At 40.8% G+C, this 22,064-nt stretch overlaps 2 protein-coding genes across 11 annotated transcripts in view; one reads left to right on the top strand and one right to left on the bottom strand.

Annotated features, from left to right (window-relative positions):
* Positions 1–22,064, top strand: part of ttf2 (transcription termination factor, RNA polymerase II) — a 62,673-nt gene that overhangs the window by 1,307 nt on the left and 39,302 nt on the right. For all 9 annotated transcript variants that reach the window (XM_077727440.1, XM_077727445.1, XM_077727448.1 and 6 more), the window contains exon 2: positions 21,000–21,229. The gene's annotated coding sequence lies outside the window, so the exon portion shown is untranslated. The remainder of the gene's footprint in view (positions 1–20,999; positions 21,230–22,064) is intronic.
* The window catches only part of LOC144203880 (rho GTPase-activating protein 20-like), a 28,207-nt gene continuing 7,670 nt past the window's right edge, over positions 1,528–22,064 (bottom strand). Inside the window, exons 1-15 of one of the 2 annotated variants that reach the window (XM_077727450.1) lie at positions 18,157–18,489; positions 15,467–15,552; positions 12,915–13,091; positions 10,606–10,755; positions 9,832–9,873; positions 9,242–9,326; positions 9,080–9,157; positions 8,945–9,011; positions 8,565–8,750; positions 7,059–7,252; positions 6,816–6,980; positions 6,627–6,736; positions 6,370–6,559; positions 3,915–4,029; positions 1,528–3,837 (exon numbers count right to left, since the gene is read on the bottom strand). In XM_077727450.1, the coding sequence (XP_077583576.1) occupies positions 2,495–3,837; positions 3,915–4,029; positions 6,370–6,559; positions 6,627–6,736; positions 6,816–6,980; positions 7,059–7,252; positions 8,565–8,750; positions 8,945–9,011; positions 9,080–9,157; positions 9,242–9,326; positions 9,832–9,873; positions 10,606–10,755; positions 12,915–13,091; positions 15,467–15,552; positions 18,157–18,258 (3,090 nt within the window). In that variant the 5' untranslated portion in view covers positions 18,259–18,489 and the 3' untranslated portion in view covers positions 1,528–2,494. Of the gene's footprint in view, positions 3,838–3,914; positions 4,030–6,369; positions 6,560–6,626; positions 6,737–6,815; positions 6,981–7,058; positions 7,253–8,564; positions 8,751–8,944; positions 9,012–9,079; positions 9,158–9,241; positions 9,327–9,831; positions 9,874–10,605; positions 10,756–12,914; positions 13,092–15,466; positions 15,553–18,156; positions 18,490–22,064 lie in introns of those variants that run through there. The other variant, XM_077727451.1, reaches the window with a different exon arrangement.

The following is a 22,064-nucleotide window of genomic DNA, read 5'->3' as shown; positions in this document are numbered from 1 at the left end:
TAAAGACTGCTTTTCCTGTGTGAACTATGAAATATGTTTCTAGTTGCAAAAATGTATCAACCTGGATTTTATTTTCTTTGTGGCAATTTCTGTCAATTTTATATATTTCAACTAAACAGACTTGACATAGCAATATATCACGGTTAACAGAACCAAACTATGATTTTATCGCAAGAGAAATATTCTGGTCTAATATAACCTTTCTGAACACATTTGATCCATTTTCATAATTATAGTAGTAATAATATTAGTAGTAATAATGAAGTGTTGCAAACATGCTATATGTAAACAGATGCTTTATTTTGCATTATTCATTCAGCCCAAACTAGATGCTTATAAACTGATAATATATGCCTAACTAATATTTTTAATAGAAATGGGGGTGGGTAATCTTATTTTTTAACACAAATGTACAACATATGCTCATTTCAGACGTGTTTGTGCAGCGTTTAGCTTTGTCCTAAAATCGTTGTGAAACACTGACACTGTGTGGCCGTTTTAAGTAGGATTGTTCGTTGCCAAGGCAACTGACTCATCAACAGGCCATCAGTAGGTGTCGTCTTTGTCCACATGGTGTCAGTAAAATACTTTAATTCGACTAGAAACCATCTGTAGCTCCATGTGTCATCAGTAATAGAATACAACAGCACTCAAAGCTTGAGTTTTGTGATTTTTTGAATTTTCAATATACATATATTTTCCTCATGGTGGATGATGTAACGACACATGGTAGTAGCCAATCAAAATGTGTTTACTTTTGGAGGAGGTGTGCCTAGGAGCTAAATGGGAAAATCTCAATAATCAACTCGTTTCCGACTGGGAAGCCAAAGCCACCATTTGAATCCTTAATTATACCTTTAAAATCCCTCGTTTTGAGTGTGTTATTCAATCAGGCGCCCACTAAGGTTATATAAGTGTGCAGCTCTTGGTATATATCAATAGGTACTGTCATGTGAAATAAAAGAAGGGAGTTGGGAGTTCAAATGTGTGCTGAATATATGGCTAACAATAATATGCAAATGTGTGTACCTTGGCGGAGATCACATTCTTTTAATGGTTGTCTGACTGTTTAGTGGGCGTGTCCTCTCTTCTTGACCCGATCCATCAATAAAAGGAAACACTAAAAAATGTATTTTGTACATTCTGAAACGCTCATGCTAACTTATTATGTAAGACGGTTAACTTTGGGGCGAGAATGTGTGCATATGGCCTTGGCCTCTTTACTCTTCTGTTCTTAAAGATCATAAAATATATTCATATATAAAATTCCAGTGCTTCTTTAAAACTGAAACTCCAAGCAGTGACCTTTCTAAGGATAAGCAGTTTGCAGTATTTCTTTGTTAATGTGTATATTTTTTGAGTGGCTTTTATATATTTTTTATACTCATTTTTTGTGATATTTAGTCTCAGAAAATTAGTTCTATATTTATCTAGGTAATTCTAACACTAAAACCTAATAAAATAAAAAAAGCATAATGATTTTCTATAATCAAATCAGAAAATGAGGAGTCACTGACAAATCAAAAGTACTTCAAGAGCATTTTATTCAAATATTATACACAATAGACAGAAATATGTAGCAAATATAGTCTCTATGGCGACAGCAGCAGCACATGTACAAAAATACAATTTGATTTTATTACATAGCAAAAATCATAGACTTATATTTATCATATATGTATTTCTGTATTATAAATACGAACAAGTTTAAGTGGGGGGGACGGGGACTAGACATACAATAAGAATTTATTACATGGGATAATACAAATTTGGACGTTAATTACACTCATTCAGAAGCATGGGGATTAATTACTACGAATAAATAAATACCTGCTAGTTTGGTTAAAGAATTTAAAAGAAAAATCTAAATTGTTCACATGATGAAAAAGGCCAATTGAATTTTGGATTGCTTTTTGGCAACTGTATGCTCATGTTTTTTTGGGCGCATCACAAAATGGCACATGCCCGTCAGCTTGCTAAAGTTCGAGTTTAGTCTTTATAGCTCTTAAATTCAAAGTGTTTTTGTGCTCATAATTTGGTGGGATGTCTTCCCGGGAATGAGCCTGGCGTTTTACCAAAAAGGGTGTCCTTTGTCACTTTGGAGTGACTTGGATGGGCTTCAAAAAGTGTAAACAAACCGTAAAAATGTTAGCCTTTCATGCTTGGAGGCAGGAAGCACATTTTTATCTGCTTTCCTATCCAAATGCCAACATTGCCTCGGGTCTTTACTTGCTAACATTTCAGATTCTGTTTTTTTGGCAGAATGCAAATGGAATGTCGGAAGTGCGTATACATACCAGCTACATTTGCATATTGGCAATGCTTTCTGATACTTTTTAAGTGACTTCTGTTTATTTTATCAAAACCTAAGACACTATTTTGGCAGGAAGTGCATTTGTACCTAAAAAAAAAATCGTATAAATCTCCCACCCTGGTACCGTAAACACACAACAGTAAGAAAAATTATCATAAAACGTTTGTACAAAGTTGGTAATTACACATATGACTCTTCAGCGAAAAAGAGCTGGTCAAAATCATCCAATCGGGGCTCACTACACTGCCGACTGTGAAACTCCTTTCTGGCTTGGGCGATGGCAAGCGCTACTTCTTGGGTCCGACGCGCGCAACCTGCCACATCCCCACTTGCGGAAAAGTAGTCCGTCACGGCACGGCTAGCCGAGGGCGACAGGGGTTCCACGTCCGATACCCTGAGGCGACCTCGGGGTCTATCCAGAGTTTTGGAGTTGGTACACAATGGCTCCGAGCGTCGGCGCGGAAGCGTCCGACTTTGGATGGGTGGTGTCAGGGAGTGGGACTTCTGCCGTTTGAGTACCAGAGTAGTGGCGCTTTGTCCGTAGAAGACGCCCATTGGGGGCTGGGCGGCTATGGATCCCGCGATAGGGGTGTCGTGGAGGATTCGTAGCTCTTGCACGGTCAGAGTTTTTTCCACCGTTTTATAGAGGCTTGAGGTGCGTTGGAGTTGAAGTAGCGCCTGCTGGTAAGAGGGAGGACTGCTGGACCGACAGTTGGCCGTCCCGCTTTGTGTCCTGACAGGAGGTGGACCCTCACTAGTGTGTCCATTTAGATGCTTCTTAAGGGAGAGGCGGCGGTCCTTTTTGAGCCATGTGTTAGGGTGGGCGCTGTGGCCGGGGCGGGGATCTTTCTGCGGTGGGGAGCATCGTGGCGATCGGAGGGGGGCGTCCCCCATCGAGACGGCACCGTAATCGGTGGAGTACTGGGAGAAAGCCGAGTCCAAAGAACTGAGAGAAGAGCCGGTAGGGGAGGTGGCTGGTGAAGATAGGCTGGAGCAGCTAGCGTCTAATCGCAATGGAGGCGGAGGGGAGTGCTTATTCTTCCGCCGCGCACTGTTTGGGTCCCCATCCGAATTTAGGTGGAGATTGTTCATCTCCTTCTCCAGGAATTCTTCTTCTTCATCTTCTTCTTCTTCTTCACCTTCCATAGCGGCATCGTAGCTAGCCTTGCGTAGTGGGAGGCTCCCTCCCGTGAGGCCAGCCAGGGCAGGCTCGGAGCTCCGCCTCAGCCTCCGGTTGGCACCCTGCGAGGGAGCCCCGTTGGTGTAGCGGGTGCGGGGCTGGCGGACGACGGGGCTAAAGCGGCGAGACCTGGCGAGTGGCGGTAGTGGGAGGTCGTCACTGCGGCCTTCGCCGTCGGCTTCGCAGTCGCTGAGCGTGAGGACCGAGTCGCAACTGCGGCTGTCGGGTTTGTCGCGTTTTTCGGGAAGAGGCAGCTGCTCTTGAGACGGGGACTCGGGTTCGTCGTTCAGCTCATTTTCAAGGCTGTCGTACGAAGAGTCGTTCATTTGGAACGATGACGCATCTGGAAGGAATCCCAATGTTGGATCCATTAGCAAGATTTGATTACATATTGGTTTTTTTAGCGTAAAGGTTTCTTACCAGAGCCGTGCTCACTGCTGCCACACTTGGAGCTGAAGGCAGAAAACAGGTTGGTGATGTCATCACCCAGCACGGCAGTGCAGTTCTCAATGAAGAAGCGTACTAGCTCACACACCTGAGAAGAGAAAAATGTCAAAACTTTATGAAGCAATTCCAAAATGGCAGATAGAAATCACTGAGCCAAAAATGACCAACAGAATGGCCCTAAACAAATGTTTTGTTCTTCTTCACCTGAGTTGTAGTCATTGGACAACACTTGTTGAGTGTTTGCTCCCATGAGGTCTGTTGATTAGAGGAATTGCTGACTTAAATAGCATTTTTTTTTCTCCCCTTGATATCGACACAGCTGTCCAAACGTTACCTCACATATTTTCATTCTGACAATTTCCCTTTTTTTTTTTTTTAAACAACGCCCACACACGCATTCCGATCAGAACGTGTCAACCAGGACCTCGTCGTACCTCATTTTGGCACAAAATCTGGGACAAAATTACCACTTTTCTTCACTTAGCACATATTGTAACCATATTCTTTCTTGAAAAGAATAGTTCTTTGTACTTTTAGTAGTTGGTACATCCAGATAGTATTCACAACACTTCATTTTTTCCAGTTTGTTGTTTTAGCTTTGTTCTAAAAGGGAGTTTATGTGTCAAATTTGGAGACAAGAAATTAATTTCAGATTAGAAAAAAAAAGCTGGAACAACAAAACATGGAAAAAGTAAATATTTTCCAGATGTACTCAAACTATGACACACATTTTCCAGTTATTCTTTTAAGCAACAAAAAAACACATTAAACAGGTTAAAAGATGAAAACAATTTTGAACGAAAATTTCTTCCATTTTGCAAATATAAAATAGAATAGTATAACAATATATAATATATAAATTAAAGTTAAGATTTTTTAATGACTGAAACTACCCTCTTTTCCTACAAAAGAGGAAAATGAATTCAATCCATTTTGGAATGAGGTTATGATATAAAAAGAAGTTGTTGGAAAAATTATGCACTGTAAAATATCAACTTTCCAGTATCTCTAAATATTTTCCATCTCCCACATAGGAACATTATACATACTGTACATGCTGAAGATATATTTGTGGGGATAAAAATTGGGTTCAACTGTGAAAATCTGGAAATATTTGCCTGCTATTTAAAATTAATAGAAAAAGATATAGACCCACATATTAAACCCAGTCATAACAGAGTGTTGAAATACCCCTTGAGCAATTATTATGAGTATAATAAATAATACTCCCCTTAGGGGAGGCATAAGCTAAAATATGAAAACGAGTTAGAAGTCCCAAGAAAGTATCTTTAATGTCTTCCAAGTAGAAGCAGACCAAACGAGACTTGCGTGTGTTTACACAAGCAAGTTAGCCTCTCTGATGACATGGAAACACTTTTTTGTTTGTTTGCGTCCAGATGTTGCGGCTTAGAGCGTCTGAATGCCGTTCGTCGCTACGCGTAAACACATAGGCTGCTCTCTGATGTCACTTTGTCCAGTTTTTACAAAGAAAGTGAGAGAGAGAGAAATAAAGGGTGGCCTGGTTTAGGATTAGAAGGAGCGAGATGCAGGAATCCACATTCCCAAATGTGGTTTTGGATGACATCCACGGTGTTCGTTGCAAATGTGGCTTCAATATGCCGACTGTGTCTTGCTAATCCTTTTTCTTAGTCTTGATAAAGGTAAAGCTAAAACATCCTCATACAGGATCACAACCAATCATTTTGAGTTTTTTAAACTAGGTAAATATTGCATGGTAGCAACTCATCTGCTAGCGTTTGAAGAACCTAATTATAGACACCAGCCATGACATGGCAGGAGGTCCGCCTCATTCAAAATTTGGCCTCTGACTTGGACCCCATCGCAAGGAAATGTGGAAAGGGGAATGTTTGCCAAAGAGATATTTGTGGCGGCTGAGGTTATTTTTTGCTCGAGTCGCTTTTTTCCATCCCGAAATGACCATACACTTAGAATGGAAAAGTGGACTAATCTCATTCCATATAATTGATGTTGGGTGTCTTGGTATACCAGCGTATGTCCACTGTGTTTATAGGGTGACCAGACGTCTGGATTCAGGAAGGACAGTCCTTCATCTAAATGACTTGGCCAGTGCAGAAGCTTATTTTTCCTCGCTTTTGGAATTGCATTTGAATGCAAGACACTCCAAGCTTGTTTGATGCATTGCAATGTCAAACAATTAGGAAAGTGCATTTATTAACTTGACATCTGACTCAACTTTATAGATGCCACAATGTTGTAAATGTGACCGCTAACAAGATAGATTTGGTTAGTTAAAATATAATTTTTGGTTGTTTTTTTTGTGTTTGCACATTAGCGGTTGGCCACATACTACAGTTGACTCTGTTATTGGTGTTGGATTAATTTTTTTGCAAATATTGTAAGACAGAAAATAGAAACTAAATTCTATTCAGGCACTAGTTTGCCTTACCTTCTTCGCACCCTCCCCCTCCATCTCTGGTGTCCCAGGCGTAGAGGCCCAAAGCATGCTGGGAGCAATGCAAACAGACAGGTTGAAGGCATTCATCTGGTTGTCGTGGGCGTGGCCTTGAATGCGGTGCAGCACGGCGGTGACATGGCGCAATAGCAGAAAATTCTCGGGTGGCAGAAGACGCAGTAGTCTACAAAAAAATGGCAGAAAATTTATGATAAACATGAAATTAGAAGACCTCCTTGGCAAATCGCTACCTTTGAATCTCGCCAGTCACGTCGCGGCTCCCTTCGCTTTCCATGGCTGCAGCCCATTGGTCGTAAAGGTCCGAGCAAAGTAGGCTGCCAGGGAGGCTACGGAGGAAGTCCTGCCATGAAAACAATGATGGAATATTATTTACGGTTAAGAAAAATGTGGTTTGCTTTGTTTTTTGGGTGCGTTTCTACCTTGAGGACGGCAGCCACGACAAACACCGATTGGTGGGTTAAATCGCCGTCGTCCGACCCGGCGTCGAGTCGTTCACGCAACTCCCGGGAGGCCTTGGCTCCTGCCGAGCGCCGGAATACTCCCCGGGTGTACGGACCTTCCACGTAAAGGAAAACTAGCATGGCCTGAAAGAAAAAAACTTCTTTAATAGGGTTAACTCCTTCACTGGTGTGCTCATGCTCGAATCCTGTTGTTTTTCTGACCATGACTGGTTTAGGCAGGCCGGTTTCAGCCGTGCAGACGGAGGCGAGAGGCTGTCCAAAGAGGTGGCCCGGGCCGGGGCCAGGTGAGGTGGGGTTAAGTTGGGGGCCCACATCCAAATGGTTGCTGGAGCCCCGCCAGAAGGGCCAGTTGATTAATGAACGCTTACGCTTGAATGACTTGGACTGGGCAGGGTCTGTGGGGAAGATGTATATGTCCATATTGGGATTAATTTTAGATTAAAAAAAAAACTATCATCTGAAGTTCTAAAGCAGGTTTAAAACATTAAAAACTGCAAATTTAGATTGGAACCTTACTTTGAAACCATTTAGAAATTGTCATTTAAAACCCTTAACCCTAGTTTAAAACACGAACAGAGCCTTGAAACTATAATTTCAATCTGCAACCCTTTTTTGGGAATCTTAATTCGAAAAGCAAACTGCTTTAAAACTAATATAAAACGCTAACCTTGCTTGTAAACCCTCATATAAACTTCAAACTCTAATGTTGTTCAAATTCATGAGATGCTTTTAAATGAAACTTAGTTAAACGCCCCAATTTGAATCTCAAAGCTGTTTATTTATTTTATTTCGCATTTTCCAGCATTGTCACCTACTGTGTATATAAACAAAGGCGCTCGTGCTAGCACAAATCTTAGGATAGTTTAACCCTGCAGTTGAATGAGGTGGCGTGTCGCCAACCTGCAGCGCATACAAAGGTCCATTGAGGACTCACGTCTACCTTTTATGCAAAATATGCGCATTTATACACTGTGGCTCTTGTTGACAACCACAACGGTGTCATGCGGTTGCAATGTCAGTGACTAACCACACATAACACATAATAGCTTTTCATGTGAACGTTCTGAGAACTCGAGTTTCTGATGGCGCACCAGCAATTCCTACTCAAAAGTGTCTTCAAAAGCTTCATTTGAAACCCCATTCTGACATTTGAAACCCTAATTCTAGTTTCAAAGTCATAGCAGGAGGACAGGTTGTTATTCTCTTGTGAAGCTTTACTCCCACGATTTTTTTTTGTGGTTTCCCTGCCATCAGCGTCCATCTTGTTTGTCTTTCCCGCGTCCCATCCCGTTTCCGCTCTTCTCGCTTTACCCGCCGCCGGCTGTTTGCTTTTTCCCGGCTGCCTGCTGACCTTCAAGCGTGTTATCTGCGCTCACGTTTCCATCTTCCTTTTCCCACATTCTTTGTCAGTCACTTTTTCGGGGGGTTCATATCGGCGGGGGAGAACATTCCGACACATGACTTGCCGCCTCTCGGGAATCCCCCGCAAAGGAGCTTGCGATATCGCCGCACTTTTCGCCAAACCCTAAGAATTTATCGTCTTGTTTTGTTTTTCCTCCTAGGACCTTTGACTTGTTTTTCTTGATAGTTTTAGACATTGAAACGGCAGGCGTGGGGGTAACGAGGTTTTAGGGAGGTAGCAAGGTGATTTGAGATGACAACGCTTCCAATAACCTAACAGCGGTTGCCATGTTTTGAGTTTCTCACCAATGATTGCGTGGTTGCCTTGCGTGACCTTGCTGGGTCTGAGGATGAAGTGGCAGCGGGTTTCGGCAGGCAGACATCGGTCCAGCAGTAGAACTTCGGGACAATCGCACGGACTGCTCATGTCGGGAGCGCCGCTAACGCCGTTTCGAATGTGACTCATCTTGATGCTGAATGGGAACTCGTGGCCTAGACGGGACAAGACGACACAACCACAACATACAATAATGAATACTCCACCCTTTCAGAAGCAGAGGAGGAATTTTTGGACGAACAAATGTCCTAGAAGTGCCAGAAAAACAAACAGGGACACTCGGTTCCAGATGTGGGAGATGAAGAGAGGACTAGAAATTATGAAAATCAAAGTAAGGCGTGGTCCTCACCAATCAGAGGGTACGGAGGCTCATCCTTGCTGGAGCTCACCCACAAACGATGGTCCTTTACGTGACCCTATGCAACATAGAACACAAGTCAGGTTAGGATCTCGAGACAGGGTTAGGCGATCAAGCAGTACTCACGTCAATCCCGAACTGGTTAAGTGCCATTCGGATGACGTCGTTGGTGTTGTCTGTGTTGTTGACCGCTAAAGTTTTGGCCTTAAGAGACATAAACAAAAAGAGGTTCCATTTATAACTGTATAATTTTTTCTGGGGATAATTTGAAACACGATGAAACCTTACATAAGCGCAGTTTCCAATATCCTTGGCAAATATTTTGAGAGGGACTGTTTTTGGGTCATCTTTGTCTTTGCCCTCGTTGATGCGACTAGAAACGACAAAAGATTTGTTGTAAGATTTACTGTGAGCGTTATAATAAGTGAGTAAAATACATTTACAGTCAGCAAATCAAATACATTCATGGAATTAATCAGTGTATAAATGAATCCAAATTTTCTTCAGATTAATTACATGAAGCAAAATGATTATTAACCATAAAAGTAAAAATACATTGATTGAGTTGAATTGAAAAGCTTTGCTTTTTTTGAAAGAATAGCAAGAAATCAATACATAAAATATAATAATGAAAATAATGCAATATACACAAAATATAATAAAATACGTAAAGAAATATTAATCATTGATTAAAACAAGAAAAGAAAAATTATAAAAATATAAAATGAATACACAAAACATGCATACATTTGCAGTATTAGTCATAAAAACTAACAAAAATCTATTTTTTAATAGAATTTTTTGAATTATCTTTATTGCTGCCATATTAGCCCAACAGATGGTTTCTAAAAAAGTTTCCCCTCAAAATTCTTCTTTACCTTTTCATGAGCATCAGCCACTTCTCCTTGTGCTCTTCGGAGCTGAGGAAAAGAAATCAAAAGGGTTACAAACACATACTACAACCATTCCATTCCCCCAAAATATTGACAGAAACGACGACGGGGAGCGTCTGTGCGATAGCCACGCTTGGTTTACGTAACGACCCATTTCGGCGGAGCCGAACCTCCGAGCGGATTCCCGCTGAGGAGAAACATGAGGACGTTGCGTCACGACCGCCCGCCCGCCATCAAGCCAAACATACGCTGCTACACATACGTGTGTGTGGGTATGCACGCGCCTTTCACGCTGCGGTTTAGTTGAGGAGCGTTAGGAATGGAGCGCCACCCTTCAGGGGGCTCCTGGGCCTCCGTGCACTCTGCTTGAATCTACAGTATTTGGAGCTTTCCCCTTGAAGCTACGCAATGGACTTTACGACCATCTTGCCTAGTAGAAGTAAACACAACCACTGGAAATACTCCCAAGAGTACAAAAATAAAAAAAATAGGATGGTCAGTCACACGCAATGTGCCGTGCGCTATTTGACACATGTCATAAAAAAACTTGTAATTATCCTATTCGGCGCCAGCTGTTTTTAAAGTAGACTTCCACAGTTATTTTGGAGATATTTATGGGTGATCCTTCAAAAATGTGTTTTGTAACAGATTCAACCTCAGTTCTGGATTTGCTTGCACGTTTGCGACTACAGTACTAGGTTTTGTTTCAAATCACACAAAAGGGGGACAATGAGTGAGTTTAAAATGTTGGGAGCATACCTGAAGGTAGCCACGCAGTTGCATGTAGGCCAACCCAAAACAAAACTCCTCTCAGGGTTGGTACTCCCCTCGCAGACTTCCTCCACGCAGCCCGCCGTCCACATCTCGCACACACGGACTCGTGCCTTCACCTTGAAGTGAGATGGAGACCTGCCAAATCAAGTGATAGGAAAGCAATTAGCCATTTTGGTTTATTATATATGTACGACGTGTCAAATGAAATACAATGGCAATTGGATATGTGGGAACAGCTGTTGGAAGATAACACAAACAATAATGGATGCTCTTGTAGAACATAAATGCATATGTCGTCCACTTGCAGTTATAAAAGTAGGTTATTTTTGAAAATACATAATTATTCCCTATTCTTATGGTTTTGAGAACATTTACAATAATTCAAGTAAGTCAGTTAAATTGACATTTGATTTAGTCTGTTAAACATTTCAATGAGCTCAGCCCACAAACATACATTTTTGTTTGAATTTTATGTGTTGCAAGCAATAAGTTTATTTAAATATAAAATTCACACAAAAATGATATTCTAACATTCGAGGAATTGTATAGCCCTATAAACAATACATAAAAGATAACTTTTGTGTATCATTTTTGTGCGTTAAAAGGTTTTGTAATCAGAAAAGATGACCAAGATTAAAAAAAAAAGCGAGCAGGTCGGCTTAAAAATGACATAACCAAGCATGCATAAAAGCTCCAAACCAGCAGATGCTAATGAATGATCGCACGACATTTATGAACAGGCGTGCTCACTCAAAAGTGTGTTTTAGCGTACGTTGGATTACAGAGGAGTTTTTTCCAAATGTGGCCGCTGCACGTCAATGCGCGGCAGTCATTTTGTCAAACATTCCTTCGATTTGGCTTGCATTCACTTCAGCCGCCGTGCAATAAAGACAATTATAGCCGAGGGGTCGGCTCGGAATGGAACCCACCACAAAGGTCCTGCTCTGTCTACACACTCTTGTGTTTGCGTGTGTTTGTGTGTGTGTGTGTGTGTGTTAAATACGGACATGCTCTTTATGTTTCTATTTCGGTGCATTGCTCTGGGTGGGGAGCCCTCGTGCTGGGCTTTGATGCCCGCCGGGCTTCATATGGATTTAATTGGCCGGAAAATAATTACACGTTTAGCAGAGGGAGGCAAAGCGAGTAGTTGAGGAGGTTAGAAGAGTTCAAGAGGGAGGAAAAAGGGAAAGACAAGGTAACGGCCAAAAAAAGCGAAGTTTGATGAGAATGGTTGGGGAGAATCAAGTGGGTTGGGAGGAGAGGGGAGAGTTAGGAAAGTAAACAGGAGTGAAGGAAGAAGATAGTGAGGATAGACGTACTGAGGTTAGAATGTAGGATGTTGAGGAGGAAACATGATAAGTGGGTACGGAGTGAGGTAAGGTGGTAGTAGTAATAGTAGTAGTAGTAGTAGTAAACTGATCGTCTGATAGAGTGGTGAATTTCCCATAAAGCAGGAGTGAAGGAATGTGCCAGTATTGACTTTTTGACTTCCGATCCAATCTGATTTTTCCTCAACATTTTTGCCGATACCGATCCAATGTCCACATTTTTAGACCAGTATAAATTGCGCAAAATGTAACCAGTAAATGATAAATCAGTTTATCCATATGAAAGCCAAGAAATGTTTTATTTATGATATTATACGAAGATCTGTTACTGTTATAGTTTTTAAAGAGATGTAGACCCACTCTGCGAAAAGCAAGATAGGACTAAAAACACAGGACTTCTGAATGGGTTCCAATCTTGTGACCAAATTTGATACTGTCCAATACTCCAAAAATAGACATATTTGGTGCAGAATACTGAGTAGCAAATCAGGACATCTTTACCGAGTAGATATTGACATAGAACTAGGTGTGTCGGGTAAGTTAGGAGATTGTGCAGAAAACAAGTACAACAGTAAGTAGGCCATGAGGGAAAGAAATGAGGTTGTCGGGAGCTAAGGATGTTGGATTTTCAGAAGGTAAGTATCTAGGGACTTAAGTATGTCAGGCAGGTGTGGAGGTGGTGCGGGACATACTGTAATTAAGGAAGTAATAAGATAAGAAGGTATTGCACTAAGTGGATATTGAGATAATGAGATTGTAAAGGATGCAGTTAGGCGGTAGTAGGGAAAGTACACAGATGCAGTTAAGAAAGTAACTTAGGGAGATGTTTGGTTAAGGAAGTAGTTAGGGGTAGAGGTAAGGAAATTGCAGTATGATAGTGGGTATGGGTATTTTGGTAAGGTTGTTATATTGTTGAGTGACATGGTAAGGAAGGTAAGAGAAGTTGTGCATTGAGTGAGGACTGACTTGGTCTTGGTGACGATGAGCGTGTCAGTAAAAAGGAAAAGATGTCTGTCCTGGATCTGCAGGCCGGTCTTCATCTGGACTTGAACGTGACCCATGAAGGCCCGGCCCGGACTCTCGCACAGGAAGCTCTGGACCAGTGCGCAAGACTCTGGACTGACGGGGGTCATGTAGCTCTCCCTGAAAATCAAACAGTCGCCATGATGTTTCTTGTTCTCACTCGACAATCTTCTAATTAGGTAGTAATGAGTATACAATGGTGTGGTTGTCATGGCAGCAGTGTCAGGAAGTGCTTGGAGAGCTCCATCCTTTCCTGTTTGGATGCAAATAATGTCGGCTTATCTGCATCCCCTTAAGTGTTTACAAACACGCGGTGGACGCTCGCACGAACGTGTCCGCCCATCCCAACAGAATTTGCGCAACGACACAATAGCATCATCACAATTTAGGATTATCTGGTGTTCCCTTTTTCTAGTATGCCTTTGTCTGACCTGGTCTCGTTAATTCTCTTCAGCCAAACAGCTCTTGCCCATGTTGGCTCGGCACTCTGTTTGCATTTACTTCTCGGTTTCTGTTCTTTTTCTGACCATCGTCGCCTGACTCTTCCTGTTACATGACGTTTATAGCAGGGACTTTGTTCCTTGTGTTGCATAAAATTTGCTTGGACATTTTTTTTTTGGGCGGTCACACTAACAATGGGATGCTACATACACTAGTTACCTTATAGAGATATACTAAAGAACCTAAAGGATTTCCTGAAACGGTGTCTTGTCTTCCCTGAATAAAAGTGCAATAGATAACACAGTCGGTATTCAGGACGCGTCTAGCCCGGCTGAATGCCAGATTGACGGCTGAGCAGACCACCTCCTTTTGAGCGTGATGGATTAGTTTGCTAATGGCCGCATTGTGACATGCCTGATGTTGATTAATGGCACTGGCAAACACCGAAACCCAACATAGCATACTAATACTGCAGTTTGGAGTTTGCATGTCTGCCTCTATGCCTGCGTGGGTTTTCTCTGGGTATTGTAGCTTCCTTCTGCATCCCAAAAAAAGCATGATAGGCTGATTGAACATTCTAAATTCTCCATAAGTTTGCTGTGAAGGGTTGTCTATATGTGCCCTGTTATTGGCTGGCAATCAATTCAGGCCCAAAGCAGACTCTGAATCCCTCATGAGGAGTACTGGTCCACTTTAAAGTCTTTGAAAATGAGTTTTCTTCATTATCTATTTGCAGAACCAGGTTTAAGGTTTATGATGACTAGCCATAATATAGGAAATTCTATTAACTCAATATAATAAAAAACGACACTTTACTCGACTCTGATTGTCTGATCGACAGAGAACTACAGGAAATCGGCCACACGAACACTTTCTCATGTCTTCCCACCCGCGTGACTCACATCCCTGCCTGGACTAACACACAACACTCAAGTCAGAATACTTTACAAAAACTTCCTCTATTTTACAAAGGCATTAAAAGATAGTTGCTGAAATGTCCAGATGCCCGATTGTAATATTCAACTCTAGAATTTTGTTTGTGTGTGTGTGGATGTGTAGGGGGAGCGTCTGTGTGCGTGGGTATATACATATAATTATAGTATATATATGTGTGTGTGAGGGGTGGGGGAATGATGTAAGGGGGTAAGTTAAAATCCAGGGTTTGTATTTTAGGGGCTCCTGATGGGAAAGCCATGCTGACAGGAAGTGACCTCATTGCATTATTGGATTTCACTTTTAACAAAGTCAGGTTGCTTTTTGGAAAACAAGTTGCTAGGTTACAAAAGACACACACACACGTGCGCACACACACACACATTCATACACACTCCGGTACTTTCCTGCTGTGGTGGAACCGCAGTGAGCCAGTATGAGGTCATGTGATTGGATGAATATGTGAGGCTGGCTTGCCTAACGGAGAACCCAAAAGGATCGTTAACCCTTTGGCTGCCAGGGACGATGATAGACTGTCTTTCAGTTTAAACTGATTGGAAATCAATTGCTATTAATGGTGGTGAAATAAGATACAGGCGGAAAACTCCTAGCCAAGAACCCACGTCATTTTGTGTGGTCAGCCAAAGCAATTGGTGGCCATTGACTTTGTTTTTCCCGTTGAAATCTAAATATTGTCATCACTGTAAGATCAAGGACTGCAAAGATCTGATTTTTTTTACTGTGTCGTCCTGCCTTTTGTTTTTTGGATATGAAACATTGTAAATGAATTTTAAAAAATAGTTGCAACTAAGTTGCTCAAATCACAAGACTCCTATTTTTTGAGTCCGGATAGATTAGTTTATGATGATTCTAATTCAATTCTGATGGAAAGGGTCAAGTGACACATTGGTGGCTCCACATGAGGCTGATTCATATGTTTATAGCTTACGAGCCCGTTTCATGGCACATGTGCACAAATCCCTTCCGCTTCCTCCCGATAAGCAAGGCCAAACGCACTGGGAGAACCTTTAATTAGCCGTGTCCGCACCGAGGCTTTTGCATGGATGCCAGCTTTCATGAAAGGGATGCTGAAGGGGGTCACAGTGTGTGTGCGACCATACCTAGATGTGCTCTTGGATCTAGTCAATGCTTTGCTGATGACCAATGAGGGAGCAGATTGTCTTCTCTGAGCCAGCGTCTTCATCTTCTACATAGAGAGGGAGGGGAGACACAATGAAACATGTGATCAGTTTTTATATTCATCTTCACTCAAGCCACAGGAAATACCAACAGGACGCCAAAATCCATTTGTGTGCGCGTATAGAAGTAGAGAGACTCCGAGGGGAAGTGCGGCAGCTGGAAGGGAAGGAGAAGCGGCCGCAATGAAGGAGAAGGAAAAAGAGGAATTGAGCTTTAAGCGCTAAAGATGGAAAGTGGCGGCAAAAAGTCGTCTGCGGAGTGCGGTGTTGGGACTCAATCAATCACTAGACTTGACTTTCAATCTAATGTTTTCAACTTAAGGGGGACGTTCCTCTACACATGCACAATAGATGATGAGATAGCTGCAAAAAAACAAGTAGACTGGGCGAGTTTTGTAGTAAATTGATGATATTGCCATTTAGTTTCAACACAGAAATATCTTTTGCGAGACTAGTGTTGTCATGAAACAAATTCAAATTTCATATCGCAAGGCATCACCATGTTTGTTCATTCTATATTTGACCAGAAAAACACGATATTCTCCTGGATTTGTTGTTGCCAGAAAAACCAACGCTGAAGGCAATAGTCGCAGTTAATAGTTGACTGACAGGCCGCATGCAGCATGCTTATGACATAACAAGAGGAACCAGTCCTATGTTGGCACACAATCTTGTCATGTTGCATCACATGGCGAGATGCTTTGAATATCTTCCCGTCTTCCAAATATGAAACGAGCAATTGTGTGTGATGTTGAATTTGTACATTACAAATAAGTGTCAATCAAAAGTCAGCATAGCATCCTCTCAGTTCGCCATTTCATCACTGTGTTTGCAAATTTCCATATTTCATGGTAAAATATTATACTTTGTGAAATAGTTTTTGGCACGTGTGCATGTAAATATCATATTTGTCTATTATAACACTTTGAGTGACATCACAAATGAGAAAATCCCTCCCACTCAACAAAAACATTTTCCAAAATCCTCGATAGCAGTAATGTAAGAAATGCATTTTTTTTAACACTAAAGTCCATAATGCAGTAATTGACCAGATACTTTTGCTTTACCACAAAAAATACTTATTTGGGAATAAAAGTGAAGTGTATTCCTTATATTAAAAAAGAACAAATGCCAGTCCAGCCTATAAAAGTGCCATGTTTTCTTCTTATAAAAATTCCAAAAATCACTATCATAAACCAAAAATTTGAAAACTGCCAATTTTCTTCCTATATTTTTCCACAAAAATGCTATACGTTGATACAAAAGGTTGCTAGGAAAGTGAATGTTAAACATTATATATAAATAATAAATTATGAATTAATCAAGCCTCTCACCCATGCTTACATAAAACTATCCTTACTTTTATCTTGTAAACATCCAAGTCATGTTGTGCACGTACTATATCATGCAGGTAGATACCCGTTGTAGCCATCCATCATCTTATTGCAACAGTGATAACAAATGCCGATAAACGTCGGCATGTAGAAAGTTGACATTCGTGAGCACTTTGGTGGCCTGGAGCAAAATCAGCTAACGACAGCAAAAAAAAAAAGCTCCCCAAAGTGAAGCCAAAAATAATGAAGGGAAAAAATATAGATAATCACGCACTTTTCAAACGTGACTTTACATGCTCCAAATATCAACACTACATGCTTACTCAGCATCAATGTCCCACTAAAATCACAGCGCTTTTGGTTTGTGGGATGCGTGGCCACACAAGTGAAATATATGTACACAAAATTCCAACAGTTGACCATAAAAGGCGGTTTTGGGAACTAAAAATGCAAAAGCCATACATAGTCACAAATATATTTATATGTTTATATATGATGCCTTGAAAGTTGTCGTTTTCCACAAATATTTCTCCATAATTTACCCCAAATTTTTACCCAAAAGGATGAGTTGTATTGTAAAGCTGCAATTCTAACAAAGGCCACTGACAACGCTGTTTACAAGTATTTGTTGACTCAAGATTGCAAAGCGTGCGTGGACAATGAATGTCATTTTTTTATCATTAGTCTATTTATCTTTCAATCTCTTAATCTGATGCATTTAATCCTATAATGCGCCACAAGCAGCATGATGTGTGATTGTGTGCGTGGAAATACTAAACTATAACAACGTGATTTGATAAAATCCTATTTTTCCACAGTAATGTGAAAAATAGGAAACATTGTCACAACTACAAGATATTTGGCCAGCAACGTGGTAGCTTTTCATTTAGAATTACTACTTTGCAATACTTATTTGATCACAAAACGCCAACATTAAAATGTTAAATCATGCTTGAGAATGACGCATATGAGAAATTATGATGCACACGAAGCTATATTTTATGTAAATGAACGTGTTATCAAATAGACCATGTTCCAATTTACTTAATAAAAAAGAACATGCAAAGCCAGAAAAGTGTAAGATCTTCCAAAATTTGCAATTCAAACCATTGTAGGTATAATAAAATATTACTAAAAAAATGGCTTATATCATGTCACAAATGGTCAAAAATTGGTAACTAAATGCACAGAATGGACACACTAGGGCGGACAATAAAGCAAATAAATTCATGAATAAAAATGGACAGATGAGAAGTGGTAGGGGGACTGTCTGGCTACCTTTTTACTATCCGGGAGCGGCGCGTTGTTTCTGGCCAGAGAGTCCGAGCAACTCCGGCCCACAGCGGCGCCCTGCTGCTGTTGCGGTGACATGCTTTCCATCAAGAGACAGATCCACCGGGCCGAGCGCACCGGGCAAATAGTATTTCCATGGCAAACGCTCCCGATAAAGTTGTACTTTTATCCGATGAACAGTTGGACGCAAGCCGGAGGAAGTTCCATGACGGCGATGTTTCGCCACGAGAAAAGCCGTAAAGCTACTTACTCCGAGCGCACTCAAATTTGGTTTGAGCGTCTCTTGACTGGAGGACCGACCAATTGTAACTCTAGCATCAAAATAGGCGAATGTAAAGGGATAATGTTCCGGTATGCTGCCAAAATAAAAGACCAACCTGAATACGTTTTTGTAAAATAAAGGGTTGTTTAATAGATTGACTTTTTATTAAAACATCATCAGTTAAGAATAAGCAGACTGACAGGAAAATGAAATGTAGAACTGACTATTAATTTCTAACTTGATACAATTGATGTCACAAAGTCTTGTGCGCTCGTTGGAAAAAATGTCAATCAAAGAACAAACATAAATCTCTCATTTTCTGTTTTATCCTCACTAGGGTCGCGGGGGGTGCTGGAGCCTATCCCAGTCATCAACCCCTGTCTGTGTATTTAAACCCTGTAAACCCTGTGTTTGTATACATCCTTGTGAGAGTATTGTATATATATATATATATATATATATATATATATATATATATATATATATATATATATATATATATATATATATATATATATATATATATATATATATATATATATATATATATATATATATATATATATATATATATATATATATATATATATACACATACATACATATATACATACATACATTAAAAATGTGTTTATGGATTACACATGGAAAAAAAATGTTTTAGGGCAATAGAATGGCTATTAGTGAAGGCCCACATCTACAGTGCGTGGTTGGCTGCTTCTGTGACGTCATTAAATGACTATGTTGTGCCATCCTTCGCTAATGAACTCAATGGCTAAACACTCATTCAAAGCAGAAGCAGCTTGCAGTATTTTGTCGTCACGTGAGTTAAACTTGGAAGCGGCGCAGACGCTTTTGGAGGCCAGCCGTCTGTTTCCTGATGTTATTCTGGACAGCGGCAGCGGTTTGCTTTGGTCCGTTCTCGTATGTCTGGAAGATCTAGAGCGAGCGAAGGACTCAAACAGGGTGTGTCAGAGTTGTGGTTGGAAACGATGGTTGTGTTGCCCGCCTGCCCTGTTTGCACTCTTGCTGCTGGCAACAACAACGACAACTGCGCACTTGAACTTTCTTTGTGCGGATTGTACATCCAATGTGGTGTCACGCACATCTAGTAGCATACTCTTAGGAAAATCACATGATGCATATCTCACTATTTTGATGCAATAGTATTTCGTATTAGTGAATAGGCACTACCAATAGATGTAGTGGTGGGTAATGGCGAAAAGATGTCAAATTCATTTGAACACTGTCAGCCATCCCAGTTTCAATATATTGGAAGTCTATCACTACCAATGGCAGCTAATGACTTCATTTATTTCCCTTGTTCTCCCGTACAAACTCCATCCAACTCAACAAGCGGTCGTTGCGAGGCAGACTTGACAGCTCTATTCCTTAGTTGCTCCATTGGTTGATCCAACACAATTAAACACAGCAGCCATACTCCCCACCAGGCTTGTTGAATGACAGGCTGCCATAAATAGCCCCCCCATCAAAAGCACTACACTCGTAACTGACACTCAGGAGGCCTCTATGAGCACCTGAACAAAAATTTCTTCAGACCTGAAGAAACAGACAGACAAATAGACATGATAGCGTGGAGACACAAGGCAGGGAAGCAGACGTCTGACGCACACGCACCCACACCCTGTGACCTGCCTAATCAGCTTAGTGGAGTGGGCCTGCAGAGAGTTGACATGCTGTTGATGTGCTGCCATGTGCTCTTCGTCTACTCTACTACTACTACTGTTGTTGTGATGTGCAGTGATTGAGAGGATTTGGTACTTTTTTTGGTTAGCAGTCTTAATAGTTTCCTATGGGGAAATAATATGGTCCCATATCATCAGAATACAGGAAGAAACCCCCTGAAAAAAGGTCCTCCTCAGCGGCCATAAAAACTCACAGGTGGTCAGTACAATAGCAATTTTGCAGATTTAGCTGATTTTCCTGTGGTAATTAATGTGCTACTGGCTATTGATTTTTTTTACTAAGGGTATAATTCAAATTCCATACAAATTGAGTTTAAAATTAAAGAGAAAATAGTGAAAGAAATACAAAAATATTTTAAAGTTAGGAAAGAACTCAAAATGAAACAATAGTTAGATTACTGTATTTTTCGGACTATAAGGCGCACTAGCCAAAGAATGCACAATTAACATTTGCACCAAACATACATTAGTGAAACAATGCTAAATTGGAGAACAATAGGCATATGTTGACATGCATTTTTCAGATAACTGGAGCCTTAACCAACAACATAACAGGCTCTCAGATGTCAGAGACCAAAAAAAAACATATACAAGTAGCACTAGAGTATTCGTCAGGTCATGAGAATAGTGTGACTTATAGTCCGGTAAATACAGCAACACATTTTTGAAGCAGTCAGAGAATAAAAATAATTTAAAAAAGAATATTTTACCCCTTTCTCTCATTTTATTAAAAAAAATGTTCATTAATGACGTGACACTAAACACTGAAAGAATTGTAGTCATTGTTTTAGGTGACTTCAGTGACGGTCAATAATTGTGTGCAATCCGTAAGTAACCTGCTACATCTTGTTGTTGTACAGGCAGTTAGACGCGGAGCCCCCGAAGCTAATCGACGCCAGATAAGCTCTTCGGCCTACATCCGAGCGTCACTCAGCCGTCACGTTCGCAACGTCGCTCACGTATCGCAGCGACGGGGGCGGGAGCCATGAGGTCTCAGGCCTGCATTCCACCTCAGGAGGGGGGCCTGGACCACCATGGACAGCCATGGAAGAAGACAAGGACCCAATGAGAGGATCCCCACCGCTAAAAGGTCAGATCATAAACAAAAAGGTCAAAGGTCGCCTAGAGGAAATACTGCATGCTGGTCTTGTGATTTGGGTTGCGGGGTGGGAATGGTTGTCTCATTTATTTAATCAACTAAACAAGTGTAATGTAGAAAGTTTTCGCCAATTGAGTTAGTTGTGATTAGTTTCCAGAGAGCATTTGCCCATAGTATTTTAATTATTAGTTTTAATTCCATTTTCAAAATTATTTTTAGTGTTAGTTTTATCACATTGGCTTATTCATTTAAAATGCGGTCATCTTAATGTGTGTAAATAGTAATTCTTTGGATAACATAAGAAAACAATGATTTTTTGGTATTCATTTCAATACGTTTTAGGTTCAGCCAGTTAACATTTTATTTCTTTTAATTACAAAAATGTTTATCCCCTAGTTTTCATTATTTAGTTTGTTTATGTAAATGACAAAAAAATGCGGTATCCAAAACTGATCTCTAAAACATTAGGTTTACATGCAAGAAATACATATGACAGATGACAATGATTTCATGATAATGATGTCCTTAACACACATATTTTCGACACTTTTTATGAGGCTTCCACACCTGAACGCACCTCTCTGTTCCCCCCACACACACACAAACACACAACTGCTTTAGTGTTGCTATTTTGAAAAGGTGTTTTGAAAGCATGACAGACTGAGGCTCCTTTTTTTTTTCCTCCACGGGAGGTCAAGTGTGCTGTCATAACATCAAATGAAAACATGTGGCGCGTAGGAGCAAAGCCAAGTAAGGAAAACAACACCGCTGGATTCCCGCCATTGTGCTTGCACTTACGCACGTGCATGAGGGAGTCAGTGTGTCT

The sequence above is a fragment of the Stigmatopora nigra genome, chromosome 11 (genome assembly GCF_051989575.1).
Source record: "Stigmatopora nigra isolate UIUO_SnigA chromosome 11, RoL_Snig_1.1, whole genome shotgun sequence".
Classification (NCBI taxonomy): Eukaryota; Metazoa; Chordata; class Actinopteri; order Syngnathiformes; family Syngnathidae; genus Stigmatopora; species Stigmatopora nigra.
Note: the sequence above shows the minus strand (reverse complement) of the source record. Positions and strands in the feature narration are given on the sequence as shown.